Source organism: Heptranchias perlo, chromosome 24, assembly GCF_035084215.1.
Source record: "Heptranchias perlo isolate sHepPer1 chromosome 24, sHepPer1.hap1, whole genome shotgun sequence".
NCBI lineage: Eukaryota > Metazoa > Chordata > Chondrichthyes > Hexanchiformes > Hexanchidae > Heptranchias > Heptranchias perlo.
Window position 1 is genome coordinate 8555425 of NC_090348.1, and position 22519 is coordinate 8577943.

The window sequence follows — 22519 nt, forward strand, 5'->3', positions numbered from 1 at the left end:
AAAAGCTTGTGATTTTCAAATAAAATTGTTGGACTATAACCTGGTGTTGTAAGATTCTTTACAATTGTCAACCCCAGTCTCCACATCATGACTTATTATACTTCTTGTTGCTGATGCTCTGTACATTGCTATAAAGGCAATCTAATAGGTTCTTATTTTATATCACTCTTGCTTTATTTTTAAATGGGTATTTTGTTATTACTTCCTACAACCTTGTCTGTTCTCGAAGTATTTGTTATGTTTTATCACTTTTTGCACTCTTACTGTTGCTTTTATCCCTTCTTTTTCTTATAATTTTTTAAGAAATGCGAAATAAAGATATGTAAAAAAATAAATTCGGGGTTAGTGGAGTCAGTCACTCCCATAAGCAGCCTGAACATCTTACTTTTATGGGAGTTGACTCACACTGTCCTTTATCTACTCGTTTGATAGTGTGACCCAGGAGTGTAACGATAATATCCCCTTGTGACCTTTTGCACATGTTTCTTCAGTCTCTCCAAAGGCGGACCGAGGTACAGTCACTTGGTGAGATAAGGCCACATATGAATCGATAAGCGACTTTATTTGATAGAAAGGTGAACAAACAGAACAGCAGTTATGATTGGAATCATTTAAATTAATCAGTGCAATTTATCTTTGCATAATAATATAAAATAAAGAAGACATTACGCTTCCCCACATCAGTGGGTCGTCATACAATAATTAAACAAGGTGACTTCTAACTGCTCTCCAGCATTTCTAACCACTTAGTCTTGGCTTTTTCTGAGCTTGACTGCCTCACCAATTTCTGTTTTAAAAATCCGACTGACTGCGTATGTCTGTGTAATATCTCCTTTTGTCCACAGCTAAAAAATGAAAGCCTGTCAGACATCACCTGCCAAGCCCCAGGACCAGAGACTTGCCAACACAAGGTGTTTTATCAATTACTGATAGAAGATAACGAATTGCTTATTATTTTTACAGTCCATGCTCATTAGCTCTTAATTACCTATTATCTCAGAGCCTTCTTTTTAAAACTGTGAGAATACACAGGCCCCGCCGTTTGTAGCGGGCGTGTTTGTGCTAACGCAATTTACCTGCTATACCCGATGGCCAGTATAACGGGGCAGCGCTTTGACAGTACTCGACTAGTTTAGATACCTGTGGATCACACTTACTTTACTGTATTTACTTACAGGAAGGAGGAAATCTCCGAAAGCTTGTGAATTTAAAATAAAATTGCTGGACTATAACTTGGTGTTGTAAAATTGTTTACAATTGTCAACCCCAGTCCATCACCGGCATCTCCACATCATGTATTTACTTATGATTGCTCTTGCTTCAGTGCGAGACACTTTAAAGAGGTGCCATTTACAGATACTTCTGATTGGTGTTGCTTTCAGTGCAGTAAACAAGGTGCGATCTGATGAGTGAACAAAGCTGTTTCTGGACAAATGAAAGGCTTGAAACACTATAATAAGCAACTTTGAAATTGACGCTTTTTGGCCAATATAAGCGACTGCCCATTTTAAATATGGATGTTTTAAGTGGTGGTATTGTGTATTGTGTTTTATAAACGCCACATTTAACTCCTTTTCCTAAAATCTCTGTGGAAGAGTGGTCAAAAGATCTTGACACATGGCAAAACGTACACATGCTATGGTGTTGTTCATGAGGATACGTTATTTTATGCTACATTACGTACAATACATTATTAGGATCAATCATTTATATTGACAATAAGCTGCCTTTTGTTAGAATGGTGTTGAATTTAATGGTAACTTTGAGCTCAATTTTTATGATTTATATGCATTTTTGCACAGAAACTACAATTGATTACTATTAAAAGCTCATTTCACTATGTTTGTTTTATCTATATTAAAAGCTCGGAACACAGGGAACATGGTCCACCTTTAGAATGCATGTTGCAGTGGCGAGAAGTCAGGAGGGGCCTATAATGTTTGGTAACAGAGAGGGCAGTCCTGGGGATTGTGAACACGAGGATGGGTTACCAGGCCTAGGAGAACAGGGGGTGGGTTTGTGGGATGGGGAAGCACTTGGGAGTGGCAGCACTTGGGAGAAGGGGGAATTGTGGGAAAAGAGAGCCCAGGGGCATAGGGAGAGTAGGAGATAGGTCCTGGGCCTATGGGAGCACTGAGATTAGGGTGGGGGTTACAGGACTGGTGGGAAATGGACCTTGGGTGTAGCAGCATTAGAATGGCGATGATAAGGAGTGGGAGAATTTTGAGGGATGCCACCAATAAAAGCAATAGCGGGCGGGGGTTGGTGTGCGATCACAGCAGAGGATGCAATGGTGGTGAGGGAGACCGAGTATTTATTTTAAATAATACAGGTTTCCCCAGGCTGCAGCTGAGGAAAACCTTTCAACAAATCCTCTGCTGAATCCCCACAACCAGACCAAGGCCTCAGGAGCCTCCACCCTGTAGTCCCTTTAAAAGCTGTGACCAGGAACCTATTTAAAATTTCCTCAAGTTCATTTTCAGCACGTTTATTATTTTATTTCAAAAGCACTGAAGTTCAAGCCGACCAAACAAGTTGCCTCAACTGGGATTGTTCTCCTTAGAGCAGAGAAGGTTAAGGGGAGATTTAAAAGAGACATTCAAAATCATGAAAGGTTTTGATAGAGATGATAGGGAGAAACTGTTTAAAGTGGCAGGAGGGTCAGTAACCAGAAAACACAGATTTAAGATAATTGGCTAAAGAACCAGGGGGGAAATGAGGAGAATTTTTTTTTATGCAACAAGTTGTTATGATCTGGAATGTACGGCTTGAAAGGATGGTGGAAGCAGAATCAGTAGCAACTTTCAAAAGGGAATATATTGTATTCTTGAAAAGGAAAAATTTGCAGGGCTATGGGGAAAGAGTGGGGGAGTGGGACTAATTGGATAGCTCTTTCAAAGAGCTGGCACAGGGAGAATGGGCCAAATGGCCTCTTTCTGAGCTGTATGATTCTATGATTCTAACCTCCTGACGCACAATGTTCCCAGTGTAAGCGCAGTCATGCTAAGTAACCTGGACGTGTTAGTGCATGACTCCTGCAAGCACCGTGCAATACCATGGCTTCATAAAATGTACGCTTTCAGAGAATATAGATGAATGGTTGCTTCTGAGAACAGACAGTTATCAGGAAACTTCCATCTCCAATTATAACTAACAAGCCTAGATTTTCCAATCTAAATTATTTCAATTCCATTTATTTTAAGTGGGTTACGACCACCAATAAAAAAAATTGGAAAATCTAGGTTACAATAAGCATATTTTATTCAAAAACTAATATTAAATTGTACACATTGTCTACCTTTTGACACCTCCTTCCAGCGAAAGCGATGGTGTCTTACAACAGAAAAGACAGAATCGTACCCATCTTCCTTAAACATCTTCACAACAGCCTCCAGATGATGTGGTTGGAGACAGGGAGATGTGCACTGTATAAGACCCACCACATCAATTTCTGTCATGGAAACGAATGCAAGAGCAGTTATGGTTTATAAAGTGCATCAAAGAATGAGGATTACAAGCAGGTCATTTAATCCAAGCACTGGAAGCTTGCTAGTCACATTACACTGCAGCTACAGGTAAACAGAATCAGTGTAAGGATAATACATCCAACTGTGATACAGAGCAGGAAGTTACTAACGGACAGGCAGATTAATTGAAAGGGCAAAACTGTGGCAGAAATAATTCAATGTGGGGGAACTGTGAGGTCATCCACTCTGCATTCGATAAGGTGCCACATAAAAGGTTGTTACGCAAGATAAGAGCTCATGGGGTTGGGGGTAACATATTAGCATGGATAGAGGATTGATAAACGGACAGAAAACAGAGAGTAGGGATAAATGGGTCATTTTCAGGTTGGCAGGCTGTAACTAGTGGGGTGCCGCAAGGATCAGTGCTTGGGCCTCAGCTATTTACAATCTATATTAATGACTTGGATGAAGGGACCGAGTGTAATGAATCCAAGTTTGCCGACGATACAAAACTAGGTGAGAAAGTAAGCTGTGAGGAGGACACAAAGAGTCTGCAAAGGGATACAGACAGGTTAGGTGAGTGGGCAAGAAGGTGGCAGGTGGAGTATAATGAGGGGAAATATGAGGTTATTCACTTTGGTAGGAAGAATAGAAGAACAGAATATTTTTTTTAATGGTGAGAAACTATTAAATGTTGGTGTTCAGAGAGATTTGGAGTTCCTTGTACAAGAAACACAAAAAGTTAGCACGCAGGTACAGCAAGCAATAAGGAAGGCAAATGGCATGTTGGCCTTTATTGTAAGGGGGTTGGAGTACAAGAGTAAGGAAGTCTTACTACAGTTGTACAGGGCTTTGATGAGACCTTACCCAGAGTACAGTGTACAGTTTTGGTTTCCTTATCTAAGGAAGGAAAAACTTGCCTTAGAAGGTGGTGTAACGAAGGTTCACTAGATTAATTCCTGGGATGAGGGTTGTCCTATGAGAAGAGACTGAGTAGAATGGGTCTATACTGTCTGGAGTTTAGAAGAATGAGAGGTGATCTCATTGAAACATACAAGATTCTGAGGAGGCTTGACAGGGTAGATGCTGAGAGGTTATTTCTCATGGCTGTGGAGTCTAGAACTAGGGGGCATTGTCTCAGGATAAGAGGTCAGCCATTTAAGACTGAGATGAGGAGGAATTTCTTCACAGAGGGTTGTGTATCTTTGGAATTCTCTTCCCCTGAGGGCTGTTGGTGCTGAGTCATTGAATATGTTCAAGGCTGAGATAGATAGAATTTTGGACTCTAGGGGAATCAAGGGATATGGGGATCAGGCAGGAAAGTGGAGTTGAGGTTGAAGATCAGCCATGATCTTATTGAATGGTGGAGCAGGCTTGAGGGGCCGTATGGACCACTACTGCTCCTATTTCTTATGTTCTTATCTGAGAAAGACAAATTAATGGTGACTAGGAGCTGTGGAGGAGCAAAGGGATTTAGGTATCCATGTAGCCAAATCAGGAAAAGCGAGTGCACAGGTACAAAAAGCAATTAAAAAGGCTAATGGAACATTGGTCTTCATCTCAAGGGGGCTGGTATACGAAGGGATGCTTCAGTTGTACTGAGCCTTGGTCAGATCCCATCTGGAATACCGCGTTCAGTTTTGGGCACCGCAACTTAGGAAAGATATACTGGCCTTGGAGGGGGTACTATTGTGTGTGCCACTTCAGAACTCTCCTACCCAAAGAGTATTCATTTACAAACATTAACCTAACTTTTCTCTTGCCAGATGCTGACTGATGTGATGGGTATTTGCTGTTTTAACTATGTAACCGCATCCTCAAATTACAATTACCACATTGCTCTTTCACACCTGAAGGCATTGAGCACTTGTCAGCTTTTGGCTGCTTTCCTACATCTTGGAGGAAAAGACTTGAAAGTGCATGTTAAGACGGCTAGTGTTGGCAGGTCACTTGGCTGCAGAAGGTATCACAATCTAGCCTGATCCATTCTTCACGTGATGTCCACACAGGTGCATTTCCAGTTGGGAGGTCACAGGGTAGTGATCAGGGACAGGAACCCTGGTGCGCTCTCTCCTTGCTATCTCAGGTGAGATCAGTTAATTCACCACAGGCCAGGAATTGAACAAGATCCATTCAACTTACTGCCTTAATCAGTTGAGCTATCAGGAAAGGCCAAGTTGCTCCATTTTAACAAAAGCACTGTTAAAAAAAAGATAGCATCTGGTCCAAACTCACAACAATGAGCTCTTCATGAGATTCTTGAATTCTCTATGCTAATTATTACAGAATTTATACCAGATAATCTGTTTTGGTGATGTTGGTTGAGAGATAAATATTGGCCAGGGCAGCAGAACTCTCCTGCTCTTCTTTGAATAATATTGTGGGATCTTTTACGTCCACCTGAGAGGGCAGATGGGACTTTGGCCTAACGTCAAATCCAAAAGGCGGCATTCTGTGACAGTGCAGCTCTCCCTCAGTACTGCACTGAAGTGACAGCCTAGATTATGTGCTGAAATCCTGAGTTACACGTTCTTTTGACTCAGAGGTGAATGTGCTACCACTGAGCCAGACTGCATTTTCATTGATTTACAATGTCAAAAAATTAGGACATTAATCGCATTGAGACAAACGGGCACTTCCACATGACATTACTGTGGGAAAAAAGGCACAAGTGTCTTCTGATTCTTTTGCTACCTAGTATTTGCCAAACATTTTTGCATGAGGGTACAGATTACACTTTTTTCAAAATCATATATATATATCTCTCTCAACATTTCAGGCGTGCACCCTTCATTAGAACAGAAGCCCAAGAGATAAGCAGGCATTTCAGTAAGGCGAGTCAAAAGGGGGCAAGAAAGCGGAGAGAACCAATCGCACAGATGTAGCTCATATGTTAAATATCTGCAAACTGCTTAATAGTGGATAGATAGGCGAGACTTTACTATTTTCTATTAAGCCGTTAGCAGGTCATTTTCTGCGACTGGTGTAACTGCGGGGGCTCTCCCCATTCCTCTCTATTTTTTCCCCAATCATACCAAGATGTAGACATAGAGAAGATGTTTCCACTTGTGGGGGAGGCCAAAACTAGGGGATATATATATATGATAGTAACTAACAAATCCAATAGGGAATTCAGGAGAAACTTGTTTACCCAGAGAGTGATGAGAATGTGGAACCTGCTACCACAAGGAGTAGCTGAGGCGAATAGCACAGATGCATTTAAGGGGAAGCTAGATAAGTACACGAGGGAGAAAGGAATAGAAGATTATGCTGATAGGGTTAGGGTTAGAGTTAGATGAAGTGTGGAACATAAACACCAGCATAGACCAGTTAGGCCGAATGGCCTGTTTCTGTGCTGCAAATTGTATGTTACTCATCCCTTAGGCTTCAGTTCCGAAGAAGAGTGAGAAATCACTACCTCCTTTAACTTTATACACGCTGAATGACTGGCTGTGTATTTGTGAACTATTGTACCTTGGTGATAGTTAGCCGGTGTATTTGTGAACTATTGTACCTTGGTGATATTTTAGAAATTCCAAAATGGTGTCCAAGGAAGTTGACGAATCCTTTGACACTTCTGGGCTTCTACGGTGCACTTGAGCTCCATATTTTTTTGCCACCATTTCAATCTCATCGTGATCAGTTGACACCCATACACTATTTGACAAATAAAAACAAGACAGAGTTTTCTAAGCAAAGTCTCATTATGGACCAAGATGTTGCAATGTCAGTTATATTTAAACAGCATACTTGAAATTCTAGTACTCATACAAAACTTCTTGATGTACACATTTTCATACAATACAGAACGTTAAACCTTATTTTCTCATTTTACTATAAAGTGATGCATTGAAACCAAGATTAATAACTTATGGAAATGGGTGTCCTAAAGACTGAAATCTACCGAGATAAGTTTGACTGAAAAGTTATACCACATCTTCCATCTTAAATCACCAAACTTCATTCTGCAATCTTGTGCCAATATTAAAGTGCCTGGAAAGCCAATACGTGTGACTAATTAGAAATACAGGTGCGGCTAACTGCGTGTGAGATTAGTAAATAAAAGAGTAATAGACATTGTGAAACTGTGACATGTGATCTCATGTGAACTTTAACCTCTGTGCATTTGTTGGTAAAACAGTAAGACAAAAAGCAAAGTGTGAGAGTGTTTTTTTTTGATCATTGTGAATGCTTTACTTCCTTGGTTAAGGAATGGTGGTAGATGTTTGTTAAGTAAATATACACATGAAGTGTGAGCATATTCAAATTGTTTTCTACTCAAATTGATGCATGTGGCTAAATTGGTGCTGTCGTAGCCACGTGTGTGGCTGGGCAGCATTTTCCATTGGACAGCACTGCTGTAAAGTAATATTTGCATTGAATATTGAAGCAGCTATGAGTGCAATTATGATCACAAGACAAATTTATGTGATATTAACAGATCAAGTAACCAATCGCTAGAGCTAATCTCTTTTGGCTGCTGGTTGATATTATGGATGTGCTCCATTGTAACACTTCTTGCCTATGGGGGAGGGGGTCGGAATTTTCAACTTCACCACTTTGCCTGAAGGAGTGGATCGCCCGCCCATTGCAGAACCTGCCCGGTTGGTTTCAATGGTGGGTTCTACAGTGGGAGGTCTAACCTGGTGGAGGTGCCACGCCACACGATGGGAAAAGCAGTCGACGTTGCATGGCCGAGGTCAATTTCAAGAATGGGTATTTGAGATGTTGTAATACTGAGCTCCTCACCGCTTCTAGAGATAGGTCCTGATAACCCTGCCCCTTTTAAATTGACCTCAACTCCAAAGGCCCATCATCTCATGACAGGGTTAATCACGGTCCTGCACTCCCAGCAAGGAGCTGCACCCACAGGGAGCGTGGGTTACAGAACTGAGGCTACAAAGTTGTGGCCCCTTTAATGCTCCCTTCGAGCATAGCTTCCCCACTGGAAGTGCAAAATATCCCTTATGACCTTCAGTCCTCTTTTACTGCAGTAACACATCTGTTCATCTCTTAAACCAATTTATACTATTTGCTTCAAAGTCCTTCTTTGGTAGAAAGAGATATATTTGAAGTCCCCCTTTGGTCCTAATTTTCTGAAATTTAAAATTGTATTTACGGTGTTACCCACTGGTACATAGAAGTTGACAGCACAGGAGGCCGCCATTTGGCCCATTATGCCTGCGCCAGCCCTTTGCTGGAGCAATCCAAAACTAATCCCATTACTCTGCTCGCTGCCCATATCCCAGTACCCTCCCATTTCAAATGTTTATGTACTCTTCCTCAAAAGACGCAATAGTCTTTGCTTCAACCATTCCCTATTCTAACAAATCGCTGCATAAAGAAATCTTCTCTCTTCACTCGTGTTTTTTTTTTAAAAACTTCTCTTTCCTCTCCACCAGTGGCGGTAGCCCTCTGTTACCATGATACCCAGGTGGCCATTCTCCATGTACAAGCCCAAAACAGTGACTGTCAGCGAGCCATATGATAATAGAGGGCATCACATCAGGGCCCAATTCTCTCTTCACCCACCATTCATTCATGCATGCATGCATCCCTGGAAATCTGCTTGAGGGCACACTTAACTCCACACTGACTGGTTATAAAAAAAAAGTCAGCCTTAGCTCAGTGGTAGCACTTTTGCCGCTGAGTCAGAAGGTCGTGGGTACAAGCCCCTCTCCATGGATTTGAGTGCATAATCTAGACTGACACTCCAGTGCAGTACTGAGGGAGTGCTGCACTGTCAGAAGTGGAGACTTTCGGATGAGACGTTAAACTGAGGCCCCATCTAACTTCTCAGGTGGACGTAAAAGATCCCATGGCATTATTTTGAATAGAAGGGGAGTCCTGGCCAATATTTATCCCTCAACCAACATCACTAAAACAGATTATCTGGCCATCATCTCATTGCTGTTTGTGGGATCTTGCTGGGTCCAAATTGGCTGCCACATTTCCCTACATTACAACAGTGACTACACTTCTAAAGTACTTTGTTGGATGAAAAGCACTTTGGGGCATCTCGAGGTTGTGAAAGACACTATATAAATGCAAGTCTTTCTTTACAAGCCTCTAACCTGTATTTATGATGCAAGAGTAGGCAGTGCCTTTACTTTAAGCATCGTACAACCTGGACACCAGAGACGCCTTGTTCGAAGCAGAGGAAGGTACAGGTTGGTGAAGAGCCAGCACAGATATGGAAGACCAAACAGCCTCCTTCAGTGCTGTAAACATCAATGGTTCAATCAACAACAACTTGCATTTATATAGCTCCTTTAATGTAGTAAAATGTCCCAAGGCACTTCACAGGGACGTTATCAAACAAAATTTGACACCGAGCCACATAAGGAGATATTAGGACAGATGACCAAAAGGTTGGTCAAATAGATAGGAGCATTTTAAAAGGATAAGAGAGAGGTAGAGAGACAGAGAGGTATAGAGTGGGAGTTCCAGAGCTTTGGGTCTGGGCAGTTGAATGCAGGGCCACCAATGGTGGAGCGATTAAAATCAGGGATGCGCAAGAGGCCAGAATTGGAGGAGGACAGAGATCTCGGAGGGTTGTAGAGCTGGAGGAGATTCATATGCAGGCACGCTGCAGTCTCATTGATAAAGTGTACCTAAACTATAAAAAGCTACAACTGACTCCAGTTTCTAAGGCTGTAGTGCCTCTGCTCCCTAGGCACCTCATTCCTAATGTAATAAGACAGAGGACAACAGCAGCAACTTCTTACATTATTAAAGACGTAAAAACTAAAACGCTCCCAGGAGCTCCTACTTTTAAAATGGGGCGTTGCACAAGGTGGGAATTCTACTGTCCACATTGTGAAGGTTGAGTGGCGTAGCAACTACCTACCAGAGTTGGTTCATAACTTCTGGGTTCAGTGCACTTGGAGAGTCAGATCACTGACTTCACTCCCAACATGTACTGCCATTTCCACTCAGGTGTCCATCTCAAACGTTTGATATGACCATAAAGGTGAATGTATAACAGCAGTTTTACTTTTCTATTTACTTAACAGGTGCTTTCAGGGGGAAGAAGCAGGATGTAACTTCTATCTGTTCCTGGTTGGCACAAGACTTGTGAATCTGACATTTCCCGTACTTTCCCTATCCTGTTTTCTACCGCGAAAGGGAACTGTAATCAAACTGAAGTGCAGAAATGCTCGCACCCCTTCCCAAAAAGATTTTTACGTGAGGTGTTCAACTGCTAGAAGGAGTGGGTGTGTCTTTCACCTCTTCTCTTTTGTATTGGCAACAAAAAAAAGTTAAGTCTTGTCATTTCAAGTCTAGACACCCTCTTAATGACGTGATAATTGTTAATTACTACCAATCAACCTCACTGGCACTAAAAATTAAATATTAGAAGTGTGGAGTCTTATTCATAGTATGGTACAGCACAGTAGGCGGCCAGTACCGGCTCTTTGAAAGAGCTATCCAATTAGTCCTATTCCCTTGCTCTTTCCCTATAGCCCTGTAATTTTCTCCCCTTCAAGTATTTATCCAATTTCCTTTTGAAAGTTACTATTGAATCTGCTTCCACCACCCTTTCAGGCAGTGCATTCCAGATCATAACAACTCGCTGCATAAAAAAATGTTTCCTCATGTCGCCTCTGGCTCTTTTGACGATCACCTTAAATCTGGTTACCGACCCTCCTGCCACTGGAAACAGTTTCTCCTTATTTACTCTGTCAAAACCCTTCGTGGATTTTGAACACCTCTATTAAATCTCCCCTTAACCATCTCTGTTCTAAGGAGAACAACCTCAGCTTTTCCAATCTCTCCACATAACTGAAGTCCCTCATCCCTGGTACCATTCTAGTAAATCTCCTCTGCACCCTCTCTAAGGCCTTGACATCCTTCTGAAAGTGTGATGCCCAAAATTGAACACAATACTCCAGCTGAGGCTTAATCAGTGTTTTATAAAGGTTTAGCATAATTTCCTTGCTTTTGAACTCTATGCCTCTATTAATAAAGTCCAGGATCCCATATGCCTTTTTAACAATCTTCTCAATTTGTCCTGCCACCGTTAGAGATTTGTGTATGAGCACCCCCAGGTCTCTCTGTTCCTGCACCCCCTTTAAAATTGTACCATTTAGTTTATATTGCCTCTCCTCAATCTTCCTACCAAAATGCATCACTTCACACTTCTCTGCATTAAATTTCATCTGCCATGTGTCTGCCCATTTCACCAGTCTGTCTCTGTCCTCCTGAAGTCTGTTACTATCCTCCACATTGTTTACTACATTTCCTAGTTTCGTGTCATCTGCAAACTTTGAAATTATACCCTCTATACCCAAGTCCAGGTCATTAATATATATCAAAAAGAGTAGTGGTCCTAATACTGACCCCTGAGGAACACCACAGTATCCTTCCCTCCAGTCTGAAAAAAAAAATCACCACTACTCTCTGCTTTCTGTTACCCAGCCAATTTTGTATCCACATTGCCACTGTCCCTTTAATCCCATGGGCTTTGATTTTGCTAACACGTCTATTATGTGGTACTTTATCAAATGCCTTTTGCAAGTCCACATACACATCAATCGCACAACCCTCATCAACCCTCTCCATTACTTCATAAAAGAACCCAATCAAGTTAGTGAAACACGATTTTCCTTTAACAAATCCGTGCTGAATTTCATTTATTAGCTCATACTTTTCCAAGTGCCAACTGATTTTTGTCCTGGATTATTGTGTCCAAAAGTTTCTCCACCACTGACTGGCCTGTAATTGCCGAGTTTATTCCTCTCCCCTTTTTTTGAACAGGGGTGTAATACTTGCAATCCTCCAGTCCTCTGGCACCGTCTCCCTAACTAAGGAGGATTGGAAGTTTGTGGCCAGAGCCTCCGCAATTTCCACCCTCAGCAACCTAGGACGTATCTCATCTGGACCGGGGTGACTTTTTAAAAAAAACTTTTGAGTGATGCCAATCTTTTCAGTACCTCCTCTTTATCTATTTTTATCCTATTCAATATTGCTACTACCTCCTCCTTTACTGCTACAATGACAGCATCCTCGTCTCTGGTGAAGACTGAAGTGAAGTATTCATTTAGTACCTCAGCCATGCCCTCTGCCTCCATAAAAATCTCTCCTGTTTTTGTCCTGAATCATTCCCACCCTTCCACTATTTAAAAGATTTTTGGGTTCCCTCTTATGTTAGCAGCTGATCTATTCTCAGCCTGTCTCTTTGCTGCTCTTATTTCCTTTTTTAGATTTCCTCTGTACTTTCTGTATTCAGCTTGGTTCTCTACTGTATTAGGAACCTTACATTTATCATGAGCCTCCTTTTTCTGTTTCATTTTAATCTCTATCTTAATCATCTAGGGAGCTCTAGCTTTGGATGCCCTTCCTTTCCACCTTGTGGGAACATGTCTACACTGTACCCGAACCATCTCCTCCTTGAAGGCTTCCCATTGTTCAATTACTGTTTCGCCAACCAATTTTTGATTCCAATCCACCTGGGCAAGATGCCTTTCTAACTCACTGAAATTTGCTCTCCTTCAGTTAAGTATTTTCAAATGTAATTATCCCTTGTCCTTTTCCATAACTATTCTAAACTAATGATATCACGATCACTGTTCTCCAAATGCTCCCCCACTGAAACATGCTCCACCTCCCCCACTTCATTCTCCAGAACTAGATCCTGCACTGTTTCCTTCCTGGTTGGGCTAAAAACACACTGGGGGTGATTTTAAACCCCAAGAACGGGTAGGTTGGGGGCGGGTGGGAGTTGAAAATAGTTGTTTTTTGGGGTCGCGACCACAACCCGGCTTTAACGTCGGCGCGTAAAAGTACAGGCTTCCCACTGGGAATGCAAAGTCCGAAAATTTTAAAACCTAAACGTGTAAGGGCAAGTCTAATTAACGGCCGATGCAGTTAGCTGCCTGCTACAGCAAGCTATGGCCCATTGTAAAGGTCAGAGAATTACAAAGTGACCAGTAGAAAGATCAGGTGCTGTTCCTCGAGTTTGCCTTGAGTGTCACTGGAACAGTGTAGTAGGCGAAGGACAGAGGGGTCAGTGGGAGTGGGATGAAGGACTGAAGTGACATCCAACCTGTTGTGTGGCACTATCAGCGTGCTAAATGGGATAGATTCAGAACAGATCTAGCAGCTCAAAACTGGGCATCCATGAGGTGCTGTGGGCCATCAGCAGCAGCAGAATTGTATTCCAGCACAATCTGTAACCTCATGGCCTGGCATATTCCTCACTCTACCATTACCAACAAGCCAAGGGATCAACCCTGGTTCAATGAGGAATGTAGAAGAGCATGCCAGGAGCAGCACCAGGCGTACCTAAAAATGAAGTGCCAACCTGAAGCTACAACTCAGCACTACATGCATGCTAAACAGCGGAAGTAACATGCTATAGACAGAGCTAAGCGATTTCACAACCAATGGATCAGATCAAAGCTCTGCAGTCCTGCCACATCCAGTCATGAATGGTAGTGGACAATTAAACAACTAACGGGAGGAAGAGGCTCCATGAACATCCCCAACCTTAATGATGGCGGAGTCCAGCACGTGAGTGCAAAAGACAAGGCTGAAGCGTTTGCAACCATCTTCAGCCAGAAGTGCCGAGTAGATGATCCATCTTGGCCTCCTCCCGATATCCCCACCATCACACAAGCCAGTCTTCAGCCAATTCGATTCACTTCACGTGATATCAAGAAACGGCTGAGTGCACTGGATACAGCAAAGGCTATGGGCCCCGACAACATCCCAGCTGTAGTGCTGAAGACTTGTGCTCCAGAACTAGCTGCGCCTCTAGCCAAACTGTTCCAGTACAGCTACAACACTGGTATCTACCAGACAATGTGGAAAATTGCCCAGGTATGTCCTGACCACAAAAAGCAAGACAAATCCAATCCGGCCAATTACCGCCCCATCAGCCTATTCTCAATCATCAGCAAAGTAATGGAAGGTGTCGTCGACAGTACTATCAAGCGGCACTTACTCACCAATAACCTGCTCACCGATGCTCAGTTTGGGTTCCGCCAAGACCACTCGGCTCCAGACCTCATTACAGCCTTGGTCCAAACATGGACAAAAGAGCAGAATTCCAGAGGTTAGGTGAGAGTGACTGCCCTTGACATCAAGGCAGCATTTGACAGAGTGTGGCACCTGGTAAAACTGAAGTCAATGGGAATCAGGGGGAAAAGTCTCCAGCGGCTGGAGTCATACCTAGCACAAAGGAAGATGGTAGTGGTTGTTGGAGGCCAATCATCTCAGCCCCAAGACATTGCTGCATCAATGACCTTCCCTCCATCATAAGGTCAGAAATGGGGATGTTTGCTGATGATTGCACAGTGTTCAGTTCCATTCGCAACCCCTCAGATAATGAAGCAGTCCGTGCCCGCATGCAGCAAGACCTGGACAACATCCAGGCTTGGGCTCATAAGTGGCAAGTAATATTCGCACCAGACAAGTGCCAGGCGATGACCATCTCGAACAAGAAAGTCCAACCACCTCCCCTTGACATTCAACAGCATTACCATCGCTGAATCCCCGACCATCAACATCCTGGGGGTCACCATTGACCAGAGACTTAACTGGACCAGCCACACAAATACTGTGGCTACAAGAGCAGATCAGAGCCTGGGTACTCTGCAGCGAGTGACACACCCCCTGACTCCCGAAAGCTCTTCCACCATCTACAAGGCACAAGTCAGGAGTGTGATGGAATACTCTCCACTTGCCTGGATGAGTGCAGCTCCAACAACATTCAAGAAGCTCGACACCATCCAGGATAAAGCAGCCCGCTTGATTGGCACCCCATCCACCACCCTAAATATTCACTCCCTTCACCACCGGTGCACTGTAGCTGCAGTGTGTACCATCCACAGGATGCACTGCAGCAACTCACCAAGGCTTTTTCGACAGTACCTCCCAAATCTGCGACCTCTACCACCTAAAAGGACAAGGGCAGCAGGTACACGGGAGCAACACCACCTGCACGTTCCCCTCCAAGTCACACACCATCCCGACTTGGAAATATATCGCCGTTCCTTCATCGTCGCTGGGTCAAAATCCTGGAACTCCCTACCTAACAGCACAGTGGGAGAACCTTCACCACACAGACTGCAGCAGGCGACTCACCACCATCTTCTCAAGGGCAATTGGGGATGGGCAATAAATGCCGGCCTCGCCAGCGACGCCCACAGCCCATGAACAAATTTTTAAAAAGCTCCGGGTTGCACTTGCGGACTGAAGTGAGGTGGATCACCCAATGTAGGGAGACCACATCGTGAATACAGTAAACTAGGTTGGAGGAGGTATGAGTAAATTGCAGTCTCACCCAGGAGGGGTGTTTGGCACACTTGACTGTGGTAGGGAGGTGGAGGGTAGGGAGGTGGAGGGTAGGCAGGTGGAGGGTAGGGAGGTGGAGGGTAGGCAGGTGTTGCAACTACTGCACTGGTCTGGGAAGGTGCCAGGGTTGATGGAAGTGTAGACCAGAATGCTGACAGGAGGGACCCTGGCTCAGCCTCTTCACACATCCATCCCTCCCTCCCCCTCCTCCTCCTCTCCCTCTCTCTTGCCCTCCCTCCTCTCTCTCCCTCCTCTCTCTCTCCCCCCTCCTACCCTCTCTCTCTCACCCCCCCTCCGCCCTCTCTCTCTCCCCCCCCTCCTACCCTCTCTCTCTCTCTCTCTCCCTCTCCTTCTCTCCCTCCCTCTCTCTCACCCCCCCTCCGCCCTCTCCCTCCCTCCCTCCCTCTCCCCCGGGCCTTGCTTCGTCTCCTTTACCTGTCAAACATCCCGGTGTCGACAGCCGCCCGCAGCACCCAGCCGATCAGCGGAATCCCGGCCAGCAGCTTGATGTTCTTGAGCGGGATCCCCTTGCTGCCGCCCCTCGCCAGCACCAGGGCCGCAAAGTGCCGCCTCCGGCCTGAGTGCTGGCTCATCGCTTATATTCCCCCTGATCGCAGTCTGCATTCCACACAGCGACTGCTCCGCCTGCGAACCGCCACCGACTGGCGGGGCCGGACCTCAACCTTCGGCCTGGGCCTCTCACTCACTCACTCACTCCCGCCCCCTGCCCGCCCACATCCGCTTCGGACGGAGGCGGGTCGAGGGAGAGGCGACCCACGCACCCCCAGGAGGCGCGGCTGGTGATTCAAACCCGGTGAGGTGGCGCCGGGCCTCCGATTTCCCGGAGTTTCCAATTTCAACCCTGGGGGTCCGTGAGAGGAAACTGCAGGTGAATGCAGGTGGGCCCGGAGGAGCAGGAGTGCTTCCCCCAGGCCCAACAAGGCTACCTGCAGCGAACCCCCCCCCCCCACCCCAACAACGATCGCGGACCCCCCCCCCCCCATAATCGTGGACCCCCCCCATCTCCGATCCCCCCCAACAATGATCGCGGACCCCCCCCCCCATAATCGTGGACCCCCCCCATCTCCGATCCCCCCCCCCCCCCCGCGATCTCCGACCCCCCACAACGATCGTGGACCCCCCCCCCATAATTGTCGACCCCCCATCTCCGATCCCCCCCCAACAACGGTCGCAGACCCCCCCCCCCCCATAATAGTGGACCCCCCATCTCCGATCCCCCCCCAACAACGATCGCGGACCCCCCCCCATAATAGTGGACCCCCCATCTCCGATCCCCCCCCAACAACGATCGCGGACCCCCCCCCCATAATCGTGGACCCCCCCATCTCCGATCCCCCCCCCCAATGATCACGGAACCCCCACAACGATCGCGGACCCCCCCCCCCGCGATCTCCGACCCCCCACAACGATCGTGGACACCCCCCCCCATAATCGTGGACCCCCCCCATCTCCGATCCCCCCCCCCCAACGACCGCGGAACCCCCGCAACGATCGCGGACCCCCCCCCCCCCTGCGATCTCCGACCCCCCACAACGATCGTGGACACCCCCCCCCCATAATCGTGGACCCCCCCATCTCCGATCCCCCCCCCCCAACGACCGCGGAACCCCCGCAACGATCGCGGACCCCCCCCCCCCCGCGATCTCCGATCCCCGCCCTCCCAACGATTATGTACCACTCCCCCTGATCACCGACTACCCCCCCCACCGCCCAACAATCGTGGACCCCCCCCCGATCTCTGATCCCCTCCAAATGATTGTGGATCCCCACGATGACCCCCGATCCCGACATCCCCCCCCCGTGACTGACCCCCAATCCCTTCCCCATGACTGACTCCTCCCGTGACCCTCATGCCCACCAGTGCCCCTGTGCCAACCCATGTCCTCATGCCCATCCATGCCCCCTGTGTCCATTCATGCCCTGCATGCCCCTCTCCCATCCATACAATCAAAGACTTACCTGAAGACTTACCTGAACACGTCTTCTCCATGGCTGCTCGCCCGTCCGTCTGAGACCAGCCTGTCAATCAGGTCACTCGTTCAGATGGCAAACCGACAAAAAAATGACGTCCTTATGTCAAAATCATAAGGACGTCCGGGAAACACGTACTTCCGGGTTTCCCGTCCGCAATTTGACCACCCTGCCCCCTTTCCCGATTCACAGCCAATGTTTCTCTTTGACCCACACCAGCAACGACCCACCTACCCTCGCAGCTAGGGGGCATTAAAAACAAAATGGTGTGTTTTCCTTTTTTTTTGGACATTTTCGTTTACTGGTTATAAAAATATTGGAGATGTGAAAAAAGTCTGGATGGTGTGATGTTGGATAACTCCTTCCTTATCCTTTTATCAAATTCATAAAGCTAGAGACAGTAATGTGTCTGACAATTAACTTCATTTATTACTTCTCCTTTGACTCCACTCACTTCCTTCAAATAAAAGGTGTCGCTATGGGAACCCGTATGGGTCCCAGCTGTGCCCGCCTTTTTGTGGGATACGTGGAACATTCCTTGTTCCAGTCCTACTCAGGTCCCCTCCCTCACCTCTTTTTCCGGTACATTGATGACTGTATCGGTGCCATGTCCTGCTCTCGCCCCGAACTGGAAAATTTCATCAACTTTGCTTCCAATTTCCACCCTTCCCTCGCCTTCACATGGCCCATCTTCGACTCTTCCCTTCCCTTCCTCTACTTTTCTATCTCCATTTCTGGGGATAGGCTGTCAACCAATATCTATTCTAAGCCCACCGACTCCCACAGCAACCTTGATGACCCAAAAAAACGGGACAGATAAAAAAGCTATCTGGTATCACCTTGATAGGAAAAGCCGGAAAGCTGGAACAGCTCGGAGAGTTGGTTACAATCATACCCACAAAAAGTATGAAAAAAAAAAGAATTAGAAAGCTCTAGTTGTGTATGGCGAGGACAGCAAATTATAAAACTTACGAAGCAATTAGAAATTGAGGGGGACCTAAACAAAAGTTGATCACAACAATCTGGAAATACTAGACTAACTATAATCTAAAATGTACGATGGGAAATGTTATTTCCCGGTATGAATGTTTTTTTTTTAAAAAAGAATTTACGTGAAAGCTACGTTGACGTATGCTGAGAACGCTGCGTGAATCTGATATCTGGCTCCGTCGTTTTGTTTCTGCAAAAAAGTAAAGTTAACCCCTTCCAAGGACACCGACATCTGTTTTCAATTCACCAAGCAACAACCTTTGCATTTATATAAAATAATTGACAAAATGAGGTTTAATTGTAAAAGAAAAGATAAAGTGCAGCTTTAAAGAATTACAAGTTACAGTTGCAGGATGATCTCTGGTTATAAATTAATTTGATCTTCTTCGAAGCATTTTGTGCTATTGTGATTGATTCCTCCCCCACCCCTTAAGGTTTTGACAAGCAAGAAGTAACTAACCCTTATTTCCGTATTGCTGAAGTTAAGTATTTGGACTGCACTAGTTTTTTAAGATGTTGGTCTGATACCTTTGGAGTCACAGCATTCTGAAAGTGGAAAGAGCAGGTACTGTTTAAACAGTTTTATTGTCTCTTGATAAAAACAATGATTTTTTGTGAATTTTGAAGGGAGACACCCTCTTTTTTCAGGGTGCATGGTGAGGATCCTTGAACCCTCCTCCCCTGAGGGAATAGATGAAAAAAAACAAAAAAAAAAGACGGCGATAGTGATCATATTGGCTTTCAATTGTCGTCTGAAAGATAAGATTAAGGAAAAGGCTGTTTGCAAAGCTAAAGCAGAGTCTGAAAAGAAAGTAAAGGAGCTGCAAGCAAACAAGTTGGCCAATAAGAAACATTGGAGAAAACACTATGATTAAAATAAATTTCAAAAATAGTGTGCAAAATATATAGTGTAAAGCAATCCACAAATGTGAAGACGTAAAAGGTCTGTGATAAATGATATAGCAACTGCCTTTAATACAGGTGCCTCAGTTGTTAACACCATTGATTTGGCAACATTAGATCAAAAGGTCAGAGATTTAGGGTCTCGCATTAAAGATCTATTAAAAAAATAAATGAAAATACAGATAAGGAATTGTCTGAGGATCAAATGCTGACCATACATTTGCAAAGGATAGCTACAGTGCTAGAAACACATGCCCAAACCATTAATAAATTAATAAAAGAGGAATATAACGTCTCTTAGCAGGCGGCTGCTAATGACATCTGCAGTACATATGGTAACTGGATTGTGGAACAGACACGAGAGAACCTAGCCCAGATACAGGCAGGGGAAGTATCCTTATGAATAACGAATCAACAAACTGAGGGTGAACCTGACCTGTGGGCATGATGGAGGTGGTACCTCCAAGCGGCTGTTAGCAAACAAGAACATCACCCCTTGCCAATTCAGGGCAATGGTGCGGGTGTACCCCACTCAAGTGGAGTGTAAACCTGACGGAGGAGGGCTCCTAGGGTTGGTACTAGTAATACTGGTGATGGCACCCGAAACCCAGGGACGAGAGGTGTACCAAGTACAGAATATTGGGGTAGTGAAGGATGGAATGCACAAATCCCATCACAATATGTTACCATATGCTGTAAAAAAAGAATAAAGGGAATTTGGCTGGAACAAAATTAGAGGAATGTGTTACTAGACATGCTATCACTGTATGTCCACACAGTATTGGACACAGCCCAGAAGCACAGTGTGGGTTTAACAATACCGGTACCAATCAGGATATTAACTGTACCATAGAGGCCCTAGGGGCGGATCTAAAACCCACTCAAGTGGCATATGCCGGAGAGGGCGAATACTGTGTTACAACTAATTTGAAAACGTTTAAATATGCCAATCTAACTTGTGATATTTTAAGTCCAGAGTTCTGCTCCATTCCTGAAGTCCCGGTTCGGATTGGACCCGAGGAACTGGTAGAGATACACCGGCATAACCTCACCACCGTACAAGTTTCTGAGGATATCAAAAAGGACTTAAAAGAATATCAGGACACATTTGGGTATCTGATACCCCCGTTGCCTGAATACTTGAAAGCATTGCGAATGGAGATATGGCTCTCCCAGAAGGTTTATTATAACCTGCAACAGAACGATAAAAACATTAAGCATAACATTGACCAAATTAAAGTCACCACTTGGTGGGATGACCTCTGGAATTGGGGACTGAATATACAGATCCATCCTTAGATTAGATTAATTTCACATGTATTAGTCGTAGTGCAATTTGTTGTAATATGCTTCTTGATTTTCATGGCATGTAATAAATGTCGTAAGCAGAGGATGAAGGGTTTGGCAAAGGTAGTAAAACAGAGCCTGGGTGAGAATGTCCCATTGTCTCTGTGATTTCAACTAAGAACACATCTTAATGGTACCGGGAGCAGCACCCGCTGGGGTAAGGTGCATGTAAAAGGGGAGACAATCAGTTTGATAGGATTATCAGATGCTCTGCCTCTCTTCCACCTGGACTGGTGGCCAACACGAAGGGAACCTGGTTAAGATGAGGTACAGCATCTTGCATATGTAAAATTCAGGGGATGCCTAGGTGCTTGCAAGAGGGCAACACTGAGCAGGGCATACCTATGGGCAACCATGGGTGACGGATAAAGGTTGGCTATCTTGGGCTTAGCCAAGGGGATATTGTAAGGATAAAATTTGGATTAAGGGATATAAAGGGGAGGGCCCCAATTCACTGGTATAAAATGGTCTGAAAGGTACCATTCAGTCTAGTTAGGCTGGAAACAAAATATAAAGCACCATGGGATATTTGACTATGTTAGCCCTTTTCAAACTAACATGGATAGGTTTAGCTGACCAAGGACATTCCCAGCTTACTTGAGAAATGTTTAGAAGGAGTCTGTTCCTGAGAAGAGATAAGAGTACTAAGGCGTATTGATGAAACATGGCTGGGTTCTATTGGGACTTCTCTAGTTCAAGGGTTAGTCATATTCGTTGTTATAATTCTTATAGCTTATTACTTACTTAAATGTTGCTGTGCTATGATGTCTAATTTGGGTACAAATATATCACCCACTAATTTAATGGTACAAGTAGAGACGGGAGGAGACGAGGTGCAGGAAGAATTTGAACGGCTATCTAAGGTAATGCTCTACTAGTATATTGTCCTTTATAAAGGACAAAAGGGGGGAATGTGGAAATGTATAAAGAGATACTTGACCATATTAATGTAGAAATGCATGAAGAGATACTTGACCATATTAATGTAGCAATGCATGAAGGGATATTTGACCATATTAACTCTTTGTTAGCTCACATAATGGGGTAGCTACAGCACACACAGAAAAGCACAATTGTGTAATTACGTTTAAGCCTTGGTATGTTGATAATTAAGTTAGCTGAGCAGGTGCTTAGTACCATCTGGCCCCCCTAGCAGATAAGGGTATTGCTGACTACAAAAATATAATGAGAATACAGTTTCTTGAAAGGCCATGTGGCTTTGAGACTGACTTCAGCCCCACTGATAACCAGGACAGGAATGTGGGGAGGAGGGAAATGCTCAGGCCTACGAGGCCTACGTGCCAAGATAAAAAAGGGCTATGGACGTTCGGAGGGGGCAGGCTCACTACTTGATTGACTAACTACCTGAGCCAATAAAGAATGTATGTGTACGCTCATATTCTATGACAGGTGGGCGTCGGTACTGAACTGTATAAACGTGAGCTGTTTCTTGAACTCAGGGAAGACGTAGCCTCAACCATTGTTTGGGGTACACTTCCACTTGTATAAGTTTCTTAATA

At 44.8% G+C, this 22519-nt stretch overlaps 1 protein-coding gene across 2 annotated transcripts in view; it reads right to left on the bottom strand.

The window, feature by feature from the left end:
- cmasa (cytidine monophosphate N-acetylneuraminic acid synthetase a) overlaps positions 1-16520 on the bottom strand; it is a 35267-nt gene extending 18747 nt beyond the window's left edge. Inside the window, exons 1-3 of one of the 2 annotated variants that reach the window (XR_010967050.1) lie at positions 16203-16520; positions 6982-7124; positions 3299-3451 (exon numbers count right to left, since the gene is read on the bottom strand). Coding sequence is in view for 1 of the 2 variants with exons in the window: in XM_068004722.1 (XP_067860823.1) it covers positions 3299-3451; positions 6982-7124; positions 16203-16360 (454 nt within the window). In the remaining variant the exon portion in view is untranslated. The remainder of the gene's footprint in view (positions 1-3298; positions 3452-6981; positions 7125-16202) is intronic. The other variant, XM_068004722.1, reaches the window with a different exon arrangement.
- Between the last annotated feature and the right edge of the window lie 5999 nt (positions 16521-22519).